Source organism: Biomphalaria glabrata, chromosome 17 (assembly GCF_947242115.1).
Source record: "Biomphalaria glabrata chromosome 17, xgBioGlab47.1, whole genome shotgun sequence".
NCBI classification, from domain to species: domain Eukaryota; kingdom Metazoa; phylum Mollusca; class Gastropoda; family Planorbidae; genus Biomphalaria; species Biomphalaria glabrata.
In genome coordinates this window covers 22,462,657-22,488,579 of record NC_074727.1, presented here as the reverse complement: position 1 = coordinate 22,488,579, position 25,923 = coordinate 22,462,657, and the positions used below count along the sequence as shown (strand labels likewise).

General features: G+C 32.8%; 1 protein-coding gene and 1 non-coding gene across 5 annotated transcripts; one reads left to right on the top strand and one right to left on the bottom strand.

Moving 5' to 3' along the window:
* Positions 1-1,729: 1,729 nt before the first annotated feature.
* LOC106074372 (kynureninase-like) lies at positions 1,730-23,332 on the bottom strand. 4 transcript variants are annotated; one of them, XM_056015748.1, is made up of 13 exons: positions 23,091-23,332; positions 15,702-15,907; positions 14,816-14,936; positions 14,179-14,261; positions 13,722-13,783; positions 12,848-12,919; positions 11,476-11,550; positions 11,040-11,186; positions 10,583-10,681; positions 10,322-10,448; positions 9,500-9,585; positions 8,485-8,730; positions 1,730-6,427 (listed from the first exon to the last, which is right to left on the bottom strand). In XM_056015748.1, the coding sequence occupies exons 2-13, from the start codon at positions 15,883-15,885 to the stop codon at positions 6,278-6,280; spliced, it is 1,452 nt and encodes a 483-aa protein (XP_055871723.1). In that variant the 5' UTR covers positions 15,886-15,907; positions 23,091-23,332; the 3' UTR covers positions 1,730-6,277. The 4 variants fall into 4 exon arrangements, with proteins under 4 accessions (XP_055871723.1, XP_055871722.1, XP_055871724.1 ...); XM_056015747.1 differs by lacking the exon at positions 23,091-23,332 and adding an exon at positions 19,595-19,737; XM_056015749.1 differs by lacking the exon at positions 23,091-23,332 and adding an exon at positions 18,975-18,993.
* A 2,508-nt stretch (positions 23,333-25,840) lies between these two features.
* Positions 25,841-25,913, top strand: Trnaf-gaa (transfer RNA phenylalanine (anticodon GAA)). The gene has a single exon. It is a non-coding gene; the product is annotated as a tRNA-Phe (tRNA).
* The last annotated feature ends 10 nt before the right edge of the window (positions 25,914-25,923 follow it).

Here is a 25,923-nt window from a genome sequence, read left to right as displayed (position 1 = left end):
CCGGATTTGGCCCGCGGGCCGTATTTTGGGCATCACTGGTGTAAGAAATTCAATCAAGACGATTCGTCCTCGAAAATTTTCATCGCATTGTTTTGTTGTCTTCGGTATTGTATACAAAAAAATGTTAATGTAATCATTATATCAGAATAAAAAGGAGATGAAATCTGAACAAAATAAAAATAACATTAAATATTTAGCAAGCCAAAGAAACAGCAGAGTGTTAACATAGGAATCGTATAAGTTGAACATGCTTGTGCTATTGCAACTAAGGAGGAAGTCGAAATGGGGAGCAGGTTGATAACAAGTTCTAGAAGATAGAGAAATAACTAAATGGATCATGGAATAGTGTCATTCTCTGACCAATGCTTAGTATTTGGTTGAAATTTGGTTCATTGTTCTTAAAGAAGTTTAACGCCATATATTTATACAAAAACATCAGAAAATTGCTATGAATATTTAAATTTGACAGGAAATCAAAGCCCAACAGATTCAAAACGAGATAATAGATCTGTTGAGCAATGCAGTTCTGGAAAAAATTGCGGTACATTAGGACATCCATTCTGCGTCATTTGTTTTTTTTCATTTGTGGCATCACTCAAGACAACTAAAAAGTTGATATCAAATTCGTATTATTTTATTGATACTGTTCAGTGATCTCCCATGACGGAACATCGAAAGAAATAGAAATTAGATAGTCATTTCTAGGTTTTCATCTATGTGAGTATCAAACGTAAGCTGATCAAATGCTCCAAGTAATTAAAAAAAATATTCTTAACTAAACTACTAGGCTAAAGCTATGAAGGTGCTTTCAATATGATTGGATACTAGAATGGCTTTTGAGCATTGCTTCATCAGAAGACGCCGCTCACGCATTTAGAAATAGCTGCACAGGTTTCTTACTTTGCTACTTAGAAGGCCAGAGAAATGTTCAGTAAATACATATTCGATCTATTTACTGTTAAGAAATGGACGTAGAACTTGTTTGTATCAATATTTCAAAGTTTGACACTAAGAAGTGTTTTAGGAATGTCAATGTGGGGGAGGGGAACTTGCACTCTTAAAACAGTTCTTGATAGATTTGAAACTCCGTTAACTCGTTTCATTCTGTTCAAAAATTGTACAAAAAATTGACTTTTCATTCGTGTTGGAGTTCTAACAGAGTTAAACATAGTAAGATTATTAAAAAGACTCTCTACTTGCATTGGAATGTCTTTTGGTCAATGTACCAATACATTCAGATGACTCAATTGTTTTGTCATACATTGTATTGGTCTTATTGTAGGAGAGGGCCCACCAATATATTCTTGAACCCGGGCCCACGGGTATTATGCTACGCCACTGGTTGGAAACCTACTACGATGTGCCTTTGACATCTAGATTTTACGAGTCCTCGGTAAACAGCATTTAAGAAGCCCAGATACCTTCCTCTCTCTGCATTCCACAAAAAGAGATTGAACTAGAGGACACTTGGCATGAAGGACGCGCAATATAAACGCGATGGAAAACAAACAACTTGCAATAAATATAACTTCCTGGGTTCAAAGCAACATTGACCAAGCCTAGGTTTTAAAATTGTACTTTCTTTTTTACTCTTGGTAGTGACAACAAAAGAACTGATTTCATAAGGAGACCAAAGGCCAATGAAAGCTTCGACACAGCTGGTATTTCACTAATTTGTGACCCACACAAAGTCATTCAGGCCGAGAATTCATAAGGAAACATAAACTAATTGATTTATATATGTATTCATTCTCTTTAACATGTTATAATAATGTAACATTGGTTATGATCACAATAACATTTTCGTAATGCTTTTAACGGTGACACATGACAGACAACTCTGTTCTAATACTCTGTAACATGCCTCAGGAGTTATAGCTCATTAGTTCCATCAGAAAACAAAAGAATATAGCGTCCTGGTCTAAATGTCTTGCAGGTGACAAATTAGGACGTCCTTCACCTTGCCTCAAACAACAACTCATCATTTCACGCATTAAAAAAAAATGTAACAAATTGAGCAATTAACTTTCATAGCTTAAACAATCAAGATCATCATATTACGTTAGAAAAAAAAAATTTTAAGCACAGAAGCATATTAAAGAAGACCTGTAACTGAAGGGCTTTATGTGGAGTCAACATTTACAAATGGCTTATAGGCAATACAATAATTATTTTTTTATAGTTAGGATTAAGCATTTTATTTCATAGATACATGATAAAAACAACAACAACAATTCATACATTTGATTGTACGCACATGTGACCTATGGGATCGTGTGACCAAACCAATGACATTGAAACAATTTAGCAACACTACAATAACATAAGTATTCACATTTGTGCTCTATCGCCTATAAAAGAAAACAACAACAAGGATATAGGATCAGACTCCAAGAGTAATGAGCTAAGTTTATATGGCAACTAATTTTACTTAGATCACACTGAAAGCTTAGCTTTAAGAGCACACATATTTGAACACTAACCACAAACACACTATGCCAAACAAGCAAAATACAAATAAATACTTTTTTTTTTGAGAAACAAAGCTTATATTAAGTGTATCAATTAGTTTGGATCAGTCATGTAATTAAATTTGAAAATAAGCCTCAGACGACAATCTGTAAAGGGGACTAATTCAACTTATACCACCACTTCAGTCAGTACTATTTCTTTCCCTTGCTTGCGATACCAAACAAAGTAATTTATTACCAATAGTTAATTAACTAATTGGAATAGTTAATTAACTAATTGGTTAATGTTTTGTTATTGATTCTTGTGTTGTAAGGTTAGAGAAATAATTGTGCAAAAATTTCAGCTTGATCTGAGACAGGGTGTTGGAAAAAAATATCGTGAACAAACTTTTGGCCAAACAGACTGACAGAGTGATTTGATATAAACTTTGTAAAAACAACACACGTTTTGAGAATACATTAATTCATAGCTCCTAAAGATTATACAAAGTAATGAAACTAAATCTTTATGTCAGCCCAACTGTAGGTTAAGAAACAATCTGACAAACTTAATTTTCATTTCAAGCAACATGATGAAAGTGTGCAGTAAAGCTAATCAAGGTTAAACATATTTCTTCCAAGTTGATGCTAAATGTGGCAAAAAGTGCCTACAGCAGCTACAGTTCACCAAGAGAAAGGGATTCGTTTTTATCTTACCATTAGAAAGGCTGCCACTATTTCCCTTCACATTTACTAATGTACCAATAACTGCAGACTATTTATTATTTTATTTTATAAATTTTTCAACCAAATAGTTCTCTAAATATGACTTTAAGATGTATATAAGTGTGCCAATGTGTTTACTAAAATCATATATATTACTAAATAGTTCTCTGAATATATGACTTAACAAGAAAAATATACAAAATTAGTTTTAAAAAAGACAATTTCTCCTTTTTACATATAATAGAGCAATAGTTAGATCTTGACTTAGAAGACAGTGCCCTAAAACATTCCTGAACATTAGTTTATCAAATTCTAATGAATAGGTGTTACAAGTGGAAATATCCGAAAACGTAATCTGTTCAAGGTAAAGATTTTCAAGTCCAATTGACACATTTTTTTTTTTTTATACTTTGAAAAATTATAAAAGTCATACTAGAGTTTTTTCCAGTACGCCCAAATAGATAGTAATTTTTTTCCCAAAGAACTTACATTTTTAGGACAAATGTTACAGCTATTTTTGAGAACCTTGTCCACCCATCTGTTTTTGTCCACGAATGTCAAACCTGATTAGAGAAATTGCAAAAATGCAGTGACTTGTGAAGGAAGTATCCCTCTCTTTTGATGTTGTATTCTTAAATTATAAAGAAAGATAAGATCAATAAAGCAAGATTTAAATATTTAGCAAGTTTTAAATATTTTGAGTTGTAAAAAATATTTCAGTTATAAGGTTTTTAATATCATTGAGTAAAATATTAAAAGAGATAATAATTTACAAAGTGGAGAAATGTGATGCAGCAGTCATGTAGCTTCAAATTAGGGAAATGAATAGGTTCAAGTTGGGGAGAAATGGTGTAGATTATTGGAAATGAAATATTACTTGGAACAGACGACACAAGAGACCAAAGTTCACTGAAAAGCAAACATTTCCCAATCACAACCAAAATATTGTTTGACATCAGGAGGTAAGTTTTTAAGGCAATTCTAGTAATAACAATGGGCATGGTGGCTGAGAGGTAAAGTGCTTGGCTTTCAAACTGAGAGGTTTCGCATTCGAATCTTGGTGAAGACTGAGATTTTGATTTTCAATTTTTTTTTAGGATGTCTCTGAGCATAAACTCTAATTGTTACCATTGGGGAAAAGTAAAGGCAGTTGGTCATTGTGCTGGCCACATAACACCCTCATTTACTGTTGGTCATAGAAACCTTTATATCATTTGTCCTATAGATTGAAAAGTCTGAAAGGGGTAGTTTACTCTACTAGTAACAACAAGGGTGCAATAAGGCCAGCCTAATGACTGGACATTTTTGAACCAAATTAAATAAATCTCAAAGTCTGCTAACATTAAGTAATACATATTTGGCTAAGTAATAAAGTAAAAGTTAACAGACTCTCTGTCAAGCTGAACAGACAAGCAGCAGGGCATATACCTTTCTAATTGTTTTTTATCATTTAATGAATATATCCTTGAAAAAATATTTCTAGCTATCATATAGTGGGATGATTATTTTAAGTAAGGACATAAAGAAATGATTAACAAAACGTAATGCTGGAACATTTTGATTACGTACAACATAATATAATTCAATAAATGATCATTTTGAGCATCTCCATCAAGTAACCACTTATGAACATTTTTAACTTCAAACCTATTGAATGTTCTGGATATAACATCTTAAGGGTTACACAGACCAAACATTAAGTAATTATATATTTATTTGCTGTGGAGTGGGTAGTTTAAAGGCAGCTTTAAAATTGTCAACTTTGAGTAGAATATATATATATATATATATTTATATATGTAAAAATTATATTTTAGTGGAGTCCTTAAACTTATTCTAATAAACCCACAATTCAACACATGCTTTGATAAAATAAGTCTAACAGGAATAGTTATGTTTGAATATCAATTGTGCATTGATATGAAATAACTCTTGTTAAACCAGACTAGTATTATTAATCATAAAAAAGAATACATTAAAGGAACTTAGTGTGTTCACTTTTTGTCATATAGTATTTCAAGAGACAGGTCTACCCTAGATATTGCAAGACACAGAATCTATTTGCAATTTCTGTAAGCAATGTTCAAGGTTAGGTCAGTGGCGCAGTGTCTACTCTATTTGTGAAAGTGTCCCTTTTCTAATGTATTAAAAAATAGAAAAAAAAAATAGAAGTAATAATTATAACTGTAATTGCTATATATCAAATGTGTCAATGAAGATACAGATCTTGAATATTGAAAAAAAAAAACAACTGAATATTATAAATTACATATACATTTGAAACAACATCTCTGATCACCAGGAGACAAACATTAACACTATATAAGTCCAGAGGTTTACAACAGTATACATGCGCATTTATCCAAAGAAGCTATGGAAGCCAACAGTTAAAGATCTTTTATGTTCAAGATTACGATGAAACGTAACAATATATTTTAAAATCATGCTTGCAATGACTAGATAGGACACACACACATACATAATTATAACATGCATAATGTCCTGCCTTAAAGAATAATTCAAAGAGTCACACTACAGCAGCAGCAGACAAAAACAGAACAAAATGTTATGCTAAAGTAACATCACATTTCTGGAATAGACTAGAATATCATACATTACATCAACTTGTACCACTCAGATGGAACTGAGATCTCTAGAGCTATTGAGACTTGTAATGCAAAACTAATTAGCTATCTAATGTATTTCAATCTATTAAGCATATCACTTGATTGAGTAACATTTATATTTAGACAACACAGACCAATGCAAGACACTTCATTCTTGTATCAATAAATGACCAATGTTTCCTCAAAAGTTTTAATGACTTACAACAGTCTGTGCAGTTTGCAAAAAAATGCAAATATCACAACACTAAATGATCAGAAAAAAAACAACAATATTCATTATAAAGTCCTGTTCATTAAAATAAACTATACAGTTTCTATAATTCCTTACTACAGGTTGAAACAATGTAAGTGAAAGTCTAACACCAAAATCAAATTGTATGTAAAGCTCATAAGTTTTATCACAACTGTTTGAATATCTTGAGGTATAAAACAAGTTTAAAGCACAAGTTCCTGGCTGCACTTGGACATCCCCTGTTACACTTTAGTGACATCAACATGTGACAGTGAGCTCTTGGCAGCAATCAAGGCATCTTTCAGGCAACCCATGAAGCGGTGGACATCTTCAAAGCTGCAGTACATAGGGACAGGGGTGATACGTATAACTCTGGGCAGTCTCTTGTCACACTGAAAATATTGAGAAATCAGTGTTAGTTCTGAAATAAATAAACCCAGAAATTTTTTTATTTTTGTCTCTCAAGTATTTCCATCATGAAAGTTGTATTTGCCATTTAAATTCATAAAAATTGTATTTTTTAAATTCTTTAAATTCTTTTGTAGTTAATTAAGGCCTGCATAAAGAAATAGATAAATATAAAATGAGTAAGATAAGAAAACAATATATGAATACAAAAGTTAAAGAATGAAGCAGGATCTCTGCATCACTAAGAATGGTGTTAACATCTCTGAATGATCATTCAAGATCAAGTGTTTCAACTACTCTTAAGGAATAAGAGAGTTGAATGTTTAAGTGCTTGGCTTCTGATCACCGGGTTAGGGGTATAAGTCCTGGTCTATGCAGAATTTATATTCTTGATATAACTCTTTCAGTGCAGTGTTACTCTCAGCGAGTAACTTTGCTAGTGCTGGAGAATGCCGCGTTACTATCAGCAAGTAACTTGAAATACAATATTTATTTCACTCTTTATAAAGTTCAACTTTTTGTATCTCTCTTTAGTTTTTATTTGCCCCATGTGAAAGTTATTGTTCTTTGTTTTGGTTGTAAATTGTATACAGGACCATGGCATTTTTTTTTAAAAAGTGACACCATTGTGTCAGTGGTTACAATTTTTTAGTTTATATCACTGGACCCAAAATATGAATTATTTTTTAGTGCATTTTTTTATCTTTTATTAAATTTTAAGTGACAAATAGTGTTTAAGTTTGTGATTTTTTTTAAATATTTATGGATTAAATGTAGAATTTTAAGGTTAAATCTTTCAATCTAACATTTTTTTATGAATTTTAAAAATACATTTTGTTTTTCCTACCCAGTTTAAATTTATTAAAGGAAATATTTTTTTTTTAAATCCATTTTTTCTGATCAAAATAATTCACAGTGAAAGAGTTAAGGTCTGAAATGAAGTCTCTCTAGAAGAGAACCAGGCCTCAGCTGAAGAATGTAAAAGTGGTGGATTGTTGTTTAGGTCATCAGCTGAAGAATGTAAAAGTGGTGGAGTGTTGTTTAGGTTATCAGCTGAAGAATGTAAAAGTGGTGGAGTGTTGTTTAGGTTATCAGCTGAAGAATGTAAAAGTGGTGGAGTGTTGTTTAGGTTATCAGCTGAAGAATGTAAAAGTGGTGGAGTGTTGTTTAGGTTATTAGCTGAAGAATGTAAAAGTGGTGGATTGTTGTTTAGGTTATCAGCTGAAGAATGTAAAAGTGATGGATTGTTGCATAGGTCATCTTCTTTTACAGGTTGACCTAAAACGGGGTGAACCTGACAATATATCTTTTCTCTAAGGACTGCAAGTCCCAAGTGGACTTGACTTGCTTAATATATTTTTAAAAATGATTGAAAAGAAGATTAATCCACCAATTTAAGTCCGAAGATTAAGGAGAAGTGTAGTATTTCAAGTAAATATGCAGAGCACGTAGCACCCTGAATATTTTGATGGATCTGATGCAGACAAAGTTGTCTGCTGGTGATCTATTTACTTGCTATAGCAAGGGCTTCTCTTTGATCTTAAAAATCATCATGAGAGTTTTTTTTCAGAGGCCAACAATTATTCTCCAAGTTAATCATGAAATGGTGAAGACTGGGATTTTTACTTTCAGGATCTTTAGGGCACCTTTGAGTCCACCATTAGTTGGGGAAAAGTAAAGGCGGTTGGTCATTGTGCTGGCCACATGACACCCTCGATAACTTGAGCCACAGAAACAGATGACCTTTACATCATCTGCCCTATAGATCACAAGGTCTGAAAGGGGAACTATACTTCTTTTTTTAATCATGAAATGTGATTCTTAAACTTTTAATAACTAACATCTGTTTACCTTGTCATCACATTAAGTTAGAAATTGATTTTGTTTGTATTAAGTTCGAACAAAGTGTCACAAATAGGTGAGGCAATGAGATCAAACGGTAGAGATGACCTAAATTTAGTTACAATAAACTTCAGCAAAGAAACGTACAGTTTGAAACACTGAGGTTTGACTGTGTATATAAACTAAAATAAAGACTCACAATAACTCCTCTCTTCTCCAGCTCTTTAAATAGTTGCTCTATGCACACGTTGAAAGCCAGCGACAGTTGTGCCCCTCTCTGGCGAGGGTCTGACGGGGTAAAAATGTCAATATAGATGGCCTCGCTGTCTTCTTTTGGTGACTTGCCCTCTGGCCTTTGGTAGGACTCTTTGATGAGATGCTCAAGGTATGCAGTCAGCAGCAATGACTTTTGGCGTAACTGTTCTAAGCTTGTCTTATTAAAAACCTGAGAGTACAAGTGAAAACTTTAAAGAAAAATTCCCTAACATTCTATGCATTCAAACTAGAAGGTTAAACTGTAACAGATAAACCTATATTGCATTTGTGTATAGTGAAATAATGGAATTTACACAATTAAATTAAATAATTAAATTACTTAGAACCGGACACAACAGAATGAGACAACATATATTCCAGAAGCTAAAAGTCGAGATTAGCGAAACCTGCCCTTGAGGAGCATCACTAGAGAATGCTGACCATGTTCTTCAAAGTCGCATACTATATCAAGAGGTCCAAACAAAACTCTGGCCCCAAAACCCTCCTGTATAAGAAAAACTATACAGAGAACTGCCTGATCGGGAAACCACTGCGTGGTGGTTATAGGATTACTGATCTGAACCCTCTGACATGTAAAATGAGAACAAAGAAGAAAGAAAGACACATTAACAAAAAATTAATTTTATTTGGTTTACTGCATAATATTAACTTGTAAAGTACTATTCAATGTTTATTTACAAATCTGATTCTTGGCAAAGGATTATGGTTATATTTTCAAATATTTAAATAAATATATTTGTGCAGAACTTTTAGGGTTACAGAGTCAAATTATTCTGGAGAGCTTGTTTTGAATTGTTGAATGTGATACTGTAAGTTGATGACATAATAAGACTGAAGATGAAAAGTAAGATAGCAAAGAAGTAACAGTAAATGAAGATTTAACAGTGAGTTCACAAAGAAGTCATAGTTGAACACAGTACAGGTGTAAAGGTGCAAACCTCTAGACTAGCTTTTAAAGATGGACACAGCAAACCTGGCGTGTTACTCAGCCTATAGCCTCTAGCTCCAGGATAGACTTCCATGTCTGTGTAAAGAATAGCACAAGCAAAACATAATTACATAAAAAAATCCTTTTTTAAAAAAAAAAAAAAAAAAACATAGCTTATCTAAGGGAAAGAGCTCCACATTTACAACTATCCTTCAATAATGTAAATAATTATTTCCCTTATTCAATATCAAACAAAATATTTCAATACAATAATAAATTGACTAATAGGTTAAATTTTTTTTTATTGATTCATGTTTAATTAGGTACAATAAATGATTGTTTTAAGTTTCAACTTGAATAATTGACTAATAGGTTAATTTTTAAAAATTGAATCATGTCTTGTTTAAGCAGATGAATAATTGTGCAAAATTTCAACTTGATCCAAGAATGGAAAAGGAAGAAATAATATGTACTAACTTTTTACCAGACAGAGTGAGTGAGTTTATGAAAGCTTTGTAAAAAAAAGGTTGCTTTTAAAAAGTTGTTTAAAAATATTTCAGTAATTGTTTAGCACATAGAGATGTTAAAATGGAATGGAAAAACCCTCTTGCCTATTCACCCTTTTTAAAGATTCCTATTTATTTGGAATTCAACTAATAGTTACCCTGATAAATTGTACAGTCACTTTTTTTTTTTTTGGAGAATCTGTAATGAAAGTATTTAGACTAAAATTCCCTTTTTTTTTTCTAAAAAATAATTTTTAAAAAAATTGAACATTTTCATTTTTTAACCATGATCTCTATGTAACAGAAAAGTTTTTTCCTAAACTCACTATTGTCCATCTTGAATCTAGTTGTAAGGTTATGGCCCCACCAGCCCATCAGCCTGGGAAAGTCATGCAGTCTGTGCTTTTCATGTAGAAACAGCCCAGCCAGACAGCCAGCACCAGCATTCAAGTACTGCCAATAGAAAGTTATAATGATTGCAATAAAAATGAAAAGCTTCAGAGTTCTGGCAAAGACAGGAAAAAGTAAGGTAGTATTAACTTGTTCATAGATGCAGAGACACTGCATATTTAACGAAACAAACTTACTTTATAAGTGCACCAACAAGCAAAGTCCACCTGCCAGTCATGCAAGTGTAGAGGGACATTACCAACAGCATGGGCCAAGTCCCAGCCTACGTAACAACCCTAAACAAACAAAATAAAGGCTTTTTACATTTGGATTTTTAGCACATCAGCACAATTTAGGCCATGTCGTGTCAAGGCTTATTACAATAATCTGCACTGTAGTTTAAAATCAATAAGTAAATCTACTAAATTAAATAAATGATGTTTCAATGTTGTCAGCGGCATTCATGTTTTTCTTTTATAGCGGACTAATGATGATTTAGTGTTATTGACTGTGTTCAGGTTTGGAAACAGTATTGTGATGATTTAATGTCACATCTGTTTTGATAAAAGAATTATGATACTTTAATGCCACTTAGGATATGATAAGAGACTTGTATTAGATTTTATTTGGATGAACTTAACAACAGTCTTTTACCTTGGCCTGACCTGCTTTCGTTATAGTGGGTATATCAAACAGCTGACCAGTGTAGTATTGGACACCAGAGAAGCAGACTACTGCTATTTCCTCTCCCTTCTTCTCTATCACGTCCAGTATATCCTCTAGCCTTAGAATGAACTCCCCCTATAGTTAAAGTAAATGACATAAACACACAATTATTGTGTGTATTTTACTGTATGTATTTTATAGTTAATGAGAAGATAATTACAATTATATAAATAAATATGTGCTAATTTAGTGCTAATTTAGTGGTGCATGTGTTAATTAGAGACTTAAAATAGACTCTGCTAAGTCATTCATCTTCAGGTAACCTGTTCCTTGCTATAATGGCACTAGGGAAGAAGAAGCACTAGTATGAATTTGTCCAACCATGTGGAATAAGAAATATGCCTATAACTTTGAATTCAAATACCTCTCTTGGTTTAAGACAAATCATCACATCCTGTGGATTGAATCCATGAAGTCTGGCCTGACTTTCAAAAGTATACTGGAAAAAATTAACAGTACAATTGAAAAAAATCATTTTTAATCATTTTGAAGTGAGTAAAAAAGAAAAGGCAAAGATTAATTGATGCTCAGTGGCTTAACAGATTAGACTAGGCAAAAATATGAGCTCATCATATTTAAGCTAATGCTCTAAGAAACATGGCAATGTAAAAACACAAAAGTTAACTTTAACACCAACTGATCTTCTTCTTATCTGATATTTTACAGACGCTACGTCAAAAGAGAAGATAATTACATCCTACGCATTTCATGTTTCAATCTAGTCATGCATGTTGATCAGTGAGTTCAACTCTCCTAAGTCGTTGGTTTTCTTGGCTGATATAGGCAACCCATTCCATTCTCTAAAGGCACTAGGGAAGAAGGAGCACTTGTACGAATTTGTCCTAGCAAGTGGTATTAAAAAATGTTTCTGTATCTTTGTGTCTTTCTGAGTATTTAATTAGTTTTTGTTTTTCTGTTAGTAAATTATAGTTTTGTTTTATGTATTATAGCTACTTTACTTTTTATTCTTCTGTCCTGAGGTGTCTCTAAGTTTACTAATAGTGTTACTCTAATCAAATGTAAATAATTGTTTGTTATAAATCTAAATGTCTGTTTTGTGTCTACAGGGTATGTGAAAGAAAAAACAAATTCTATATGATTATAACCAAGTTAACATTTTTATCATTTGTTGTTGTACTTAAAAAAAACTACAACAACAAAGAAATGTGATGACAAGTTGTCAGTTAAAAGTTGGAAACTTATAAAATGATTTCCATTAGATTCTAAATAAGTGAAAAAATGTTAAAATTTGTATCAAATTGGCAATACAAATTATTCAAACAACTGCCAAGTTCAGGAGCCATCTTCTAATGATTATTTGTTCATTTATTGTGGTGGTTACAGAGCACAAAATGTTTGGCCTGGAAGGAAGAATTTATTAAACTAGAGATCAGCTTAGCCATTTCTAAACACTAAAAACTACAGTAGTAGTTGTAATGGTTAGCATAGAAGTGTTAGTGAAATAATCTGGAAAACTGCATCACAAATCATCGACAAGAGACATTTCTCTTTAATGAAGTAAAATTGAGAGAATGGAATTTCCTTCCAGCAGATAATCCATTATTATTTCTATTCAGATGTCAAGGTGACATATGTCAGTATCTTCAAAATCCAAAGACAATTATCTAAGGCTGTTACATTATCATCAATTCTATTATCAATGCTTCATCAGTAATTGTGTCATCATATTAGAATTAAACAGTAACTGTCTTAACTTCATATCAGAAGCAACTTACATGATCTGAAGGAAAGGCTTTGTCCTCACAAAGAATTTTGTACCGGTCTTTTGATGGCCGATAGAAAGAGATCTGTCAATACAAAAAAATATATTGTATATAATGACAAGTAAAAAAATACGAATAAGTAAAATTTATACAAAATTATGAGTTTAGGGAAATTTATTGAGAAAATATAAAATAATTTTCATGATTTAGAGATTTTCATAACTATGAATGACTCATGTAAAAGAAACATAAATTAAATTTAAATGGAAAAAATTTCTTAATTTATTATTGTAATCTTGCGTGAATAATATGAGTTAACTTCTATAAGTTAAATGAAGCACTGTTGAATTTCATAACCATATAACAAACAAAAATAAGTAACCATTTCAGGATAATTCAGATTGTCAGATTGGAAATTCAAGACCTACAATAAAATGTTCAATGTTTCCTTAACAGTTTTCACAATTAGACTCTTCATACAGAAGTGCATTATGAACAGCTTAAATAGTAAAATGATTAAACACACACTATTAACAAACACTATAAAATCACACTAAAAACATAACACTATAAAATTTACTTGGCTTGTGGTAGAAGGTCAGTATTATAATTAATAACTAAAGAGTCAACATTTTTATCAGTAGGATACTCAAATAATGTATTACTTGCATACAATATAAGGGATTCAAATTCAGTTTGTTGAAGAGCCTTTTTAAGACTTTTCATGATGTGTCAATAGTTATAGCCAAATGGTCTAAATGAAAGGTGCTTACATACAACCAGACTAATATATTTAAGACACACCAGTAGACTAATGCATTGGTTAGTTATAAGTGTAGTGATTGTGATGTAAGATTGTAAAAAAAAATAAAATTGGTTTACAAACCAGAAGAAGATGAAGGTTGACAGTCAAGCCATTCATGATAGACACTTCTTCTTGGGTACATCCTGAGAAAAAAAAACAGCAAAGTAGACATACAGAATAACACCAGACAAATTTTGAAAGATACTTATGAAACATAACAACATAAAGAAGACACATTGTGATCAGAGAAGTAAATACTCATTCTGGAAGTGTAATAAAGGACAAAGTAGATAATGAAAGAAACATTATCAGAGAAACATAAGAAACAGATGTCATTAATAAACTCTTAAAAGAACGACAGGAAATTGTAAAGGGGTCAACAATTAAAAATAAAAGGTCAAATAAGGATATAAACATATAATAAAAAAAATTTAGCAGTTATTTTTCATGTATATAGGCCTAATCTTATTAGAATTAAACTGAGATACTACTCAGAATAAAAACCCAGGCTCTAGTTATTGAACTGTTTACTACTGACCAACAATCTTTGCCATGTCTGCCTCTAAGACTTCATCACACCAAGCCCAAGGAAGTTCTCCAGTGGTGTGTCCTTGGACCCCACTGTAAATAAAAAAAGGGTAAGCTTATCTTTTTTCATATAACCACAATTTAAAGACTTCAAATATTGAAACTGCTATATCCAAAAGAAATTCCACCCTAAATAGTAAAAATCTTTGCTAAAGTGTTCGTTTAATAAGAATAGCAAGTAAATAAAATTTTTTTGATATTACGATTGATCTAAATAGGGCTGAAATATGCACTGTTTCCAAACAGTGACTGTTGTTGTTTTTTTCCCCGGAATTTTATATTCTATACTAAACCAAAAAGTTACCAAAAAAAAAAAAAGTTCATTTGCCTAAACAGGAAAAAATCGTAAACCAATATATAATTAAAGACTTAAATTTGTTAATGTCAAAGTTATGTATAATAATTAAGAACCTTTTCACCAAGAAAAATAATACCACAATGTTATAATAATGCTATTACTTAAAATGTAAAGATTATTAGTAATATATATACCTGATGTCATAGCCTTTTTTTTAGCATTTAAAAAAAGTTTTTGTGTTTGCTTTTTCAATGTAAGAAAACCATCAGCTGTTATCATTCATACTCACCGCTTGGCCCATTTATCTAGCTCAACATCCATATACTCCTTAGTTTTCTTAGGACAGAGACCCAGGGAGTTTCCACAAAAGTAAATACAGTCTTCTTGGGCATCAACCAGATCAGGGTCAGCTAGAAAACCAGATGTTACATGATGAAACAAAACAAACTTTTATTAAGCATTTAAAGGCACATCGCTAAATACAATTATTAAAAAAAAAGATTTATTTCAACCAAATCAGGGTCAGATAGAAAACCAGATGCTACAGGATAAAACAAACATTTTTATTAAGCATTTACAGGCACATTGCTAAATAAAATAATTTTTTTTTAAAATTATTATTTCTACCATTTCAAATTAAGAGAGTATTGTAGGCTCTTACATAACAATGTGGGAAGGAAAGATTGTTTAAGACCAACAACTTAAGTCATTCTTACGAACTAGAATCCATAAGGCTGAAAAATCTTTATCGAATTTTTGCAAGGGCATTATATATTATATAAAAAAACACTACACAAATCCATTGGACAAGGAAATGTGTAAACACTAATTCACCAGCTCTTATAGAAATTAAGAGACAAAAGATTATTTGATTTAATTGATAGATAATGAGCTTTCGACTTTGCTAGTTAAGGAACTTGGGGCGTCATAGCCAAGTGATAAAGCGCTTAGCTTCCGGACTGAGGGGTCCCAGGTTTGAATCTCAGTATCTCACATTAGTTAGGGAAAATAAAGTGATTGGTCATTGTGTTTGCTACATGACACCATTGTTAACTGTTGGCCATAGAAACAGGCACCATCAAAAGTCTCTTAGCTTCTACTTCATTGCTTTATTGACATCAATAAATATCTAAAAAGAATAATTAAATCATTTTAAAAAATTGGTACAAACTGACTATGAAGAATTTCTGACATCTTAGGATAATGAAATTCATTGCGCAGATGACGAAGTGGGTCCTTTTCATCCATCAATCTGGCAAACTTAAGATGATCAAACGCCAATTCATTTTCTGAGGCGATTTGTTGAAGTTCCAACAATGGATGTTTGTAAGACTCATCTATTATCTTTATGCTACTCATTTCTTTCTGATAATGATTTGCCCTGTTTAAGATTTATAAACATTTAATTGAAAATGAGTACAAATATGACAATAGAAACTGACTGTCTATTTAGTAGTCTCTCTGATACATGAATATAGTCTAAAAGTGTTTAGCACTTTTAATGATAGTATGATGATAACCTTAATAATGTATAATTAAAACATGATAATGAATTAACAATCAAGTTCAACTGATAATTAAAAGAGATGAAAGAGGCTGGACAATGGAATAAAAAAAAAAGGTGTCATAAAAGGAACCATAATTATTTTTTAATTTACCATTTCTAGTAATTAGTTTAGTATAGCCAAAGACAAAAACCTTAAATATATATATTTAAAAAGAATGATACATATACGTACTAAATTATTTTTTGCTGACAATGACTTACAAAAAAAGCAAAAAAAAAATTATTAAAAAAGTACAATAACACCTCCCTTTAAACATCTTATAGAGAAATAATGATTTACTCTTAACAACATATAAATGTTAGATTCTAAAAAAAAAAAAAAAAAAAAATGAACATTTTTTTACCCTGCCTCATCCCCACCCCCACTTACGAAAAAATCCTGGTTAACCGAATGTATTGATCTACTAGACTTTATAATATTCCAATGATAGGCCTCTAGATCTAGAACATTAAATTATTGAACTTTTTAATGGCTATAATGACCTACATGCGGAAATATCAGACGAAGTATAGTTCAAGATTTTCTAGTCATCTTACCAAATTTAAATTAATTTGTTTATACTTTGAAAAATTATAACGGTCAAGCTAAAGTTTTCCAAGTGTGGCCAACTAGCTGGTAATTTTTTTCTTTTCTCAACAATATATAAATCAAATGTCAAATCATTAGAGCCATTTTTGAGAAATGTTTCCACCCATGATGGTTTTGCCCACTCTGTGGGAAAGGAAATTCTATTAGATCAATATGTAGATCTATATCAAGAAGCAAAGAGGTATTGTAAAAAAAAAAAATGCCTGAAAATAATCAAATTCAAGATGTAGTGGTTGATAAAATAGATCTTTGTTTACAATGTTTTACATGTTTCAGATGTTCCTTCAGAGTTGAAGATATTTTACTTCCTAGTCCAAACCTCCCGCAGGACGACGGGGGATGGGAGCCGGCAGGATTTGAACCCTCGACCATCAATAAATCCGAACAACAGTCCAGCGCGCAAACCGCACAACCACTGGTAGGTACTTTGATAAACTGACCTAGATCCATTTTTTTTTTCTCCCAAAAAATGGCTGAAAAGTGTGTCAGCACATTTTACCCTTTTTTAGGGGTGGTCATTTCCATCAAAGTTTTAGCACATTGTATTTGATTTCAGGACTAATTGTGATTACTTTTTGTAAACATAAGATATCAGAGATCATTTTTATTTGCTTTTGAAGCCAATCTGTTAAATTTTTCTTAACAAAAGTTTATTATGTGAAAGTTGACATTTTTACAACTTTTTTCCTATAGAAGTTGCAACAATGCTACAATAATTTATCATATTATGAAATGTGTATATTTCAAATTTCATTAAATTCTCTTGGCGCACTTTAAAGATATTTGATATTAAAATTAACAAAGACAAAGACAAAGAAGGGTAAAATTTTATTTTTTAAATAAAATAAAAGTGTTTATAGTTACAACGATCTCACTAATTCTATTGAATTTAGCATATTTATATATATATATCTGTGTGCTAAGTTTTAACTTTGTAGCTTGGCGCACTCTTTAGATATTAATTTTCAAAGTTGATGGTTAAAATCTATTTTTAGTAACAACCAACACTGTGATTTACTGGAAATGGTCAATTTCTATCTATCATGTCCTATTTTTAGAAGCACACATAGGAATTTTTCATTTAGATTAACTTCTATAATGTTTAAATGCTAGATTATGGAGAGGGAATGTGTCTTTATTATAATGACTTTGTAATGTGCAAATTTTAAAGTAAAAATAAATATTTGAAAATAATAATATTAAATATTAATTTCTTTTTCTTCATATTTTTAGCTCTGCAAACTATTAATTTTTTTTTTTTTCGTGTGTTGTTTTTTTCTATTAGTATACATGTAAATTAATAGTTAATAAATGAGTACATTATATTTTTAAAATGATGAGCTATTACTGCACAAAAATTTAAGTAAAAAATCTTTTAATAACTTCTAAATAAATCGCAAGGTTTCTTTTTTTATTTTATTGTCTGATGCAAGAAATTTTAAATTTACAATTTAATTTTTAAAGCATTTAAATTCAGGCATTTTAAAATCATTAATAATTTTAATTGCCAGTGCTTTACAAAAAGGTTTAAACTGAAGTTTATTAAACTTGTAGTCATTAAATTCTAGCAAATATTTTTCTGCGCAGTGCTATTTTCATTTATAATTTATAAAAATTATCTATCTGATGCATATAAATAGCTATTTAAATACAGTAGTATTATAATTAAACAAAATAAAAGACATTACAGATCTCTGATTTGTTTTATTTGTGATTTTTGGGCTCATATGATGACAAATTCACATATTATATATATTTGTATTTTTTGTCGAAGGTTTTTTTTATATATTAATTCACTTTTTTTCAAAGATTTTATTGCTTGGTCTTATTTTTTAAATTTGTTTTAACAGAATACAGGTTAATGAAAAAGAATGTGAAGTTTCAACCCCATATCTTTAAGACTTTTATAATACAGTTAATTAAAGTTCAGCCGTCAGTTGTTTCGGTCACAGATTTTTTTTTGCTTTACAAAGGCTAATTTTTGGCCACTAAAAATTTAATGACTTCCCTCACAATTAACTCAGCAATATAAAATTGGTATCATTGGAAAGCATTTCTCAAGCTCTATCTAACCAAATAGGTTCCATTGCATTGTGATCATTTTGAAATTTTTATCGAAGTACCTACAACCTGGCAGCCATCCATCTAAATCTAGTTCTAGACTAGAAACTTCAAGTACTAGCTATCTAGAATACTAGATCTAAGTAGAAGCACTGTAGAAGTTAAGTTACTGTAGTAGGGTAGAGTCTAGAGTTAATACTAGTAGTGTATTGTAGTAGACTTAGTACTTACTAGAGACAAGAGACAGAGTAGTAGCAGTAGATCTATAATCTATATTATAATATACTATACTTTTTTATAGTATATTATAATTTATATTATATATATTCTATAGACTAGACTAGTATATAATACAGCCTTAGAAGATAGATCTAGAGACTAGTAGTAGTGTTTCCCTTGTAAAATGTTTTACATATTTCGGATGTTCCTTCAGAGTTGAAGATAATTACTTCCTAGTCCAAACCTCCCGCAGGACGACGGGGGATGGGAGCGGGCAGGGTTTGAACCCTGGACCATCGATAAATCTGAACGACAGTCCAGCACGCAAACCGCACGACCAGACAGCCAGTACTAGTACTAGATCTCAGTAGTAGTAGTACTCAGTGATCTAGTCTAGACTCTAGACCGATCTAGATTCTAGATCTATAGTCTAGTCACTAAGACTAAGTCAGTTATTGAGTATATCCTGCCTAAACGTCTAGTGACGGTGTCTACTGACAGTGACACTGTCTAGTCTACTCTAGACTCTAGGCTCTAGATCTAGGCCTAGGGATCCCGATATCTAACTTCTAGATCATATAGATTCTAGATTCTGGATCTAGATCTATCTAGATTAGTCTACAGTTACAGACCTAAAATCTAAAACTCTCAGTCTCAGAGGGCTGTGTGTGTCTAAGATATCGTTAGCTAGAGTCTATGTCTCTGTCTAGATCTAGATCTACATCTAGAAGTAAAATTGGTGTTACAATCTAGTTCAGTGTTTCTCAAACTGTGTGCCGCGGCACACTAGTGTGCCGCCGAAGATTTGCAGGTGTGCCGCGGGAGTTTTCAGAAAGCCACAAGTGCAGCGTTACACAAGTCTGCCTACTACTAATTTTTTTTTTACGTTGCGATGACATCCCCACTTGCAATGACCAGTAATAGTAGTGGGTCGCTCCATATTGACGGAAAGGGTTGTTAGCTCTTCAGGTTATGGCCGTTATGGCATTGTCCACTATACAAATATTATTATAATGACTCAAATGTAGGCCGCCTTAGCAGACTCACGTCAGTTCTTGAATTGGTTACGATAATAATGTGATAGTAAATGTTATTGTTTTGTCAGCCCCGTCCTGTTAGTGTAACCCAGTAACCCACAATGCTGGCATGTTGAAAGAATGTGCTCATTAACAGATAGGGGGGGGGGGGTAATGGAATTCCTTTTAAGCCTTTATATATGGACGATCTAACTTGAATAAACCAGCATTTAAACTTTAAACAGACAAGAAAGTGTTTGTTAGTCTCTACTAGCCTACTATTACAAATAATAAGCGATGTGTTTCATGTAAATTGTTTAGGTGAATTTTAATAATAACAAATTATCAATAAGCATTATTCATTGTTATCCATGGAGAAATACGTTAGCAAGAATGAAACTGCGCAAGCGTTAAATGAAAAGCAAGGAACCAAACGAAGGTACAAAGAAGATTACATCGGATATGGTTTCATATCTTCGGGACCTGAAGATGCTCCGTTGCCATTCTGTCTGATCTGCAATGCAACTCTGTCGAATGAGGCACTTGTTCCAAGCAAATTGAAGAGACACTTGGAAACAAAACATCCAGCTGTAAAAGCGCAACCGAAGGAATACTTTGAAAACATCAGGGCTCAACAAAATAAACAAGCAAGAAACTTACGAACTACCTAAAGCTGCCAGAAAAGGGATTAATTGCAAGTTATAATATAGCTCAGTTATTAGCAAAACGCAAGAAAGCACACACAGAGGCTGAATCAGTCATTGCACCAGCTTTAGCAATAGTTGTTGAAACTATTCTTGGACCCGATGCCGCCGAAAAAATTAAAAAAGTTCCTTTGTCAAATGATACTATCTCGCGCAGAATTGAAGACTTATCGTCAGATTTACAAGATCAAATCTGCGAACACTTCGACGTGACTGACGATGAAGTGTCTCTGCTGTGGTCTCTTCAAGTTGATGAATCCACAGACGTTAGCGACAAAGCCCAGCTGCTAGCTTTTATTCGGTTCATAAAGGATGAAAAATGTGTCAACAAATTCTTATTTTGAAAAGACTTACAAACTACGACCAAAGGCGAAGATATTTTCAAAGTGGTGAACGAAAACATTTTGCTATTCAAACTACAGTGGAGAAACTGTGTCAGCGTTTGCACCGATGGCTGTCCTTCCATGAAAGGAAATAGAAAGAGATTCGTCACTCTTGTGCGTCAAGAAAATCCAAATGTATTAGTTGTTCACTGCATGATCCAAAGAGACGCTCTTGCCTTCAAATCTTTGCCGAAAAATTTTATGTCTGTTCTGGATCAAGTGATTGAAGTTGTAAACTTCATCAAATCTCGACCGCTTGCACCCCGACTTTTCTCAGAGCTTTGTGAAGCAATGGATTCAGACAACAAATGTCTCCTGTATCACACCAACGTTCGTTGGCTCTCCAGGGGAAAAGTGTTAAAGGTGTCGTCCAACTCAAGACTGAGCTGATTTCATTCTTGGAGGCTGAAAAAAAAAAAGAATTTGGAGGTTTTCTATTCATGACGAGATCTGGTGGGTTAAGGTGACATTTCTCTCTGATTTATTTGACAAATTAAATTCATTGAATTTAAGTCTTCAAGGATCATCGGAAACCATCATCACTGCATCCTCAAAACTTAAAATCATTTGGTGAAAAATTGTCTTTGTGGCAAAGTAAGATCTCGAAAGGAGTCTTCGACTGCTTTCCTACTTACAATGAATGTGCTTCAAATAAAGAAATCACCCCCGAAATTCTGGACACTTTGACACACCTGCAGTCAGCATTGCAGCATTACTTTCCAACAATTGGAAGTTATGAATATGGATGGGTCAGCTATCCATTTGGAAACAATGAAGCTACAAATCTGACAACTGAAGAAGCAGAACAGCTCATAGATTTAAAAAACGATGCAGTTCTTAAGTCAAGTTTTGCCGAGAAAAGCTTGGATGTCTTTTGGATTTCAATCAACAATTAATATCCTGCAATCAGTTTAAAAGCAATCAAAATAATTCTTCCATTTGCATCTTCATGGTTTTGTGAGTTTGGATTTTCAGCACTGACTGAAATCAAGTCTAAGAAAAGAGAGAGACTTCTTACAATAGACGATGAAATGCGAATTTGTTTGTCGGCTCTGGAGTCTCGATTAGATCGAATTGGCTCTCAAAAACAGGCACACCCTTCACATTAAATGTGATACTTAAAAACGGGTAAAATCTTTTTTCTTTTTTATTATAAAACAACTGTTGCTCTTCGTGGTGTGCCGTGAAATTTTTGTAGTTTTTTTTACTGTGCCGCCAGACAAAAAAGTTTGAGAAACACTGATCTAGTTCCATGGGCTAGATAACACGGGTCAAGAGTGATTTAAAAGATTTGATATAGATCTAGATCTAGATCAAAATTTATCATTAAAAAAAAAAGATTTAAATCACTGGAATTGGAATAATAAATCATTAGACAACAAGGTTTTAGCTATTTTGTTTAGTGTTTCGTTACTTTGTAATATTATTTTGTTTTTAATTCTTATGCGATCTTTTTGTTCTCTCTATCAAACCACTCCGATTGTCTGTCTGGTGCACATTTTGTACACTTTATTTCTCCTATTTCCCATTCTCGGACATGAGAATCAATTACAAATTTAAACAATTAATGAAATTAATAAATGGTGATTAATTAAAAAGTATTTTCTTATAGGAAAAGGGAAATTGACAGCGGCGTAGCAAGGGATGTGGAGGCTAGGGGGCTATGGCCTCTTTAGATGCCCCTGCATTTAGACATATTCGACATCATGACATTATAAGAATGTGGGCTACTTAATAAATATATAAGATAAGTCTGTATGTGTGGAATACATGCAACATGGTCACTATATATAATTTACATAACAGCACGAATAGCTAGATAACATGGCATTGTCTTAATATTTATTTAATTAATTAATTAGCTTTTGACGTTCTGGCCTTCCAAATATGCAGACCTATATATCATTAGGGAGACTGCTTTACCTACAGAGCAATACCTATAGAGCCTGATAACTGCTTTAACTACAATAGATCTATAAGTTAGGTAGGCCTAAAAATAAATAAATAATTTAATAACGTACATACCCGTTTGGTATAAGCAGACACTTCGTGGTAAAAATCTCACTTAAAATTTTTTATAGTTAGTATAACGTAAGATTGTTTTCTTTTCTTTTTCTAAGCTACGACTTATTTTGATTAACATGCATGACTATTAGGCCTATTATAGATTGACACACGAAATGCGTTGGACATATAATTATTCTTTTTTGAAGTAACGTCTGTAATATATAAGAAAAGATAGGATAGAATGTAAAACTAAATCGAAAAGTGAATGAAGAGGAGATAACTGTGTTTCAACATTTATCACGTGAATTCCCCATAGAATTTCTACTAAAATTTAACACTGAGACATAACGTTGAAATTTCCTCGGAAATCATAAATAAAAATAGAATTCTTGCAAAGAATTTAGAGCTCGATCCTTATTGATGTATGAATCGGGTATATAGAGTAGGCCCTATATAGAGTCTTAAAACTGTAGATCACGAGTTTTCTTTTAGTTGATCGAAGAGCTAATTTACAGAAACACAGTGTTTCACTAACTTTTCCCAGTGGCGCCCCTCTCCCCAAAACGAAAGAAAACAAAAAATTCGTTCATCTACCTCCCCTCAGCCGTAGGCCTATATAGCCAGGCTATAGGGAAGCACTCTCTCTCTATATATATAAACGCTAAAACCGTGGTTCCATGAAAGTTTAAAGAATGTAATGAAAGAGAAAATAAACTTAAATTAAGACATATAATTAACACAAATTTTTGTTTTTTCTTTCCATATAGTCTACATTTACAATAAATTGGGGGGGGGGGGAGGAGGATAATGTTGTTATAATTCTGCTCCTCCGCCGACGCTTATGGTGCGCACCAGCGCAATGTTTAACACAAGGCATCAACAGATATTGAAACGAGCAAGAAGAGATAGAGGGAAGAAAGGAGCATCGCCTGTGAAAGAAGTAATTTCTCTGAGTGGGTTGTGTGGTCAGGTAGTTGTCTGGAAAAGTGTGGAAGGGTCGTTTCTGTTAGAGGAAAACATAACTGTTAATTAAAGTAGCCTACCGTTCTTGAAACAACCACAGAGACAGAATGTGACCCTGTAGTAACGAAGTAATTAAGTGAACCATGTAGGAACATATTGTTGTAACCCTGCCTTGCACCAGTGCTTGGTGCGCACTAGCGCACTGTTGAACGTAAACAGGAGGACACTAGAATGGAGAGAATAACAGTGCATCAGGGATTGTGAAGAGTCTGAATGTTTGGGAAACTAAGTGGCCAACTTTTGTGCTGCCTGAAGGTTGTAGTAGGGACCTGGAGCGAAGCGGGGAAGGCTGTCGTTGGTCCACATTCGGGTTAAGTAGCAAAGGACTGGTATACTTAGTAATAAGACTCTGAGGAAGCTGAAGGATGTTATGTGTTTACCATAGTGAATAAACACAACTATTTATTTCCTGTTAAACTGTGTTGAGTTGCATGCCTTTACGTTGAGTGCCTAACCTAGAGTGTCAACAATATGAAGGCATAGGAGGCAACAGTGAAACCTGCAGGAACAAGTAGACAGTGGCGACGACAGTGAACCCTGTTGGAAAAACCTCGTAGACCTGATATCCAAGACGAATATTTTATGTTTATTAAAATTGTCTTCGTCTCACACCTTTTATAAACAATACAGTATTATTTATCTTTTACATTGAGACCGCGTTGAGTTGCATCCCTTAGGCTCATCATACGTAATATATTTGGACACCAAATTTACGCAATAAATTAGTCGTCAATGCCAATCCGTTTAGTCTTTGTTTCGTGAATAATTTGTAAGAGTTAGTTGTATGCTTGAAAAACAATCTAACTGGAGATTAGTTTAAATTAGTCGAGGCAGCAGGATCTCACTCCATCCAGTAAGGAGGTCTGGCTAGCGCTGCAAGCAACCCCAGCAGGGTTCGTCAAGCGTTTTTCAGCGTTTTGATCTTCAGAAATTACCTTTTCATTTTCCTTTATGGCGTATCTTTTTTTTTCATAGTCAGAAAAGCGCATGTTAAAAAAAAAAGGAGGCAGCCTTGTACGTTTGAAATGGGGATGATATTTATAATAAGCCCGTAAAAGCATCTTCGTATTACATAACCTTCTATCGCGGCCTTTCTTTTTCTTTTTTACGCCGAAGTCGTCAACATAACAATGTAAGATGTACGACAGTCGGGAGAAATTCGACCGTTTAGTCATAAGTAAGTTGAGAAACAAATCGCCTTATAATATTACACACTTTTTTCACCCATAAATTATGTGACGTCACTCCCCACCCCCTTCTCTCGAGAAACACCCTACTAAGGCCTACTATGTATTTTTTTTTCACTTATCTTCGATAGCATATTAAAATGAAGGAATCAAATATTTCTAGGTGAAAAAGGTAGATCTATATAAATTTAAGGATTTTCCCTAAAAATTTGAGTTAAAATCTCGATCTAATACTGTAAGAATGTAGGCCTAAATGTAGAATGTACTAGATCTAGATCTATAATGTACCAGTTATTTCGTCGCATTGCTGTTGGTGTCTGCTTGCGTTTTCTTTTAGCATACGCCGTATTGATCGTGACCTAGATCTAGATATCTAGGTCTAGATAAGATCTATACTTTTGTAAAATGTGAATCAAGGTTATTGTAAGCTAGCTGCAGTTGAGATTTAAAATATTTGATTAGCATATTTTTTAACCTATAGATCTAGAAACACATGGTTCCCATTTTAATATAAACATGTTTAATAATTGGATTTGTATCAACACACAACTCTTGGCAGCCGAAATAGCTCAGTTGGGAGAGCGTTAGACTGAAGATCTAAAGGTCCCTGGTTCGATCCCGGGTTTCGGCACTTTCACCGA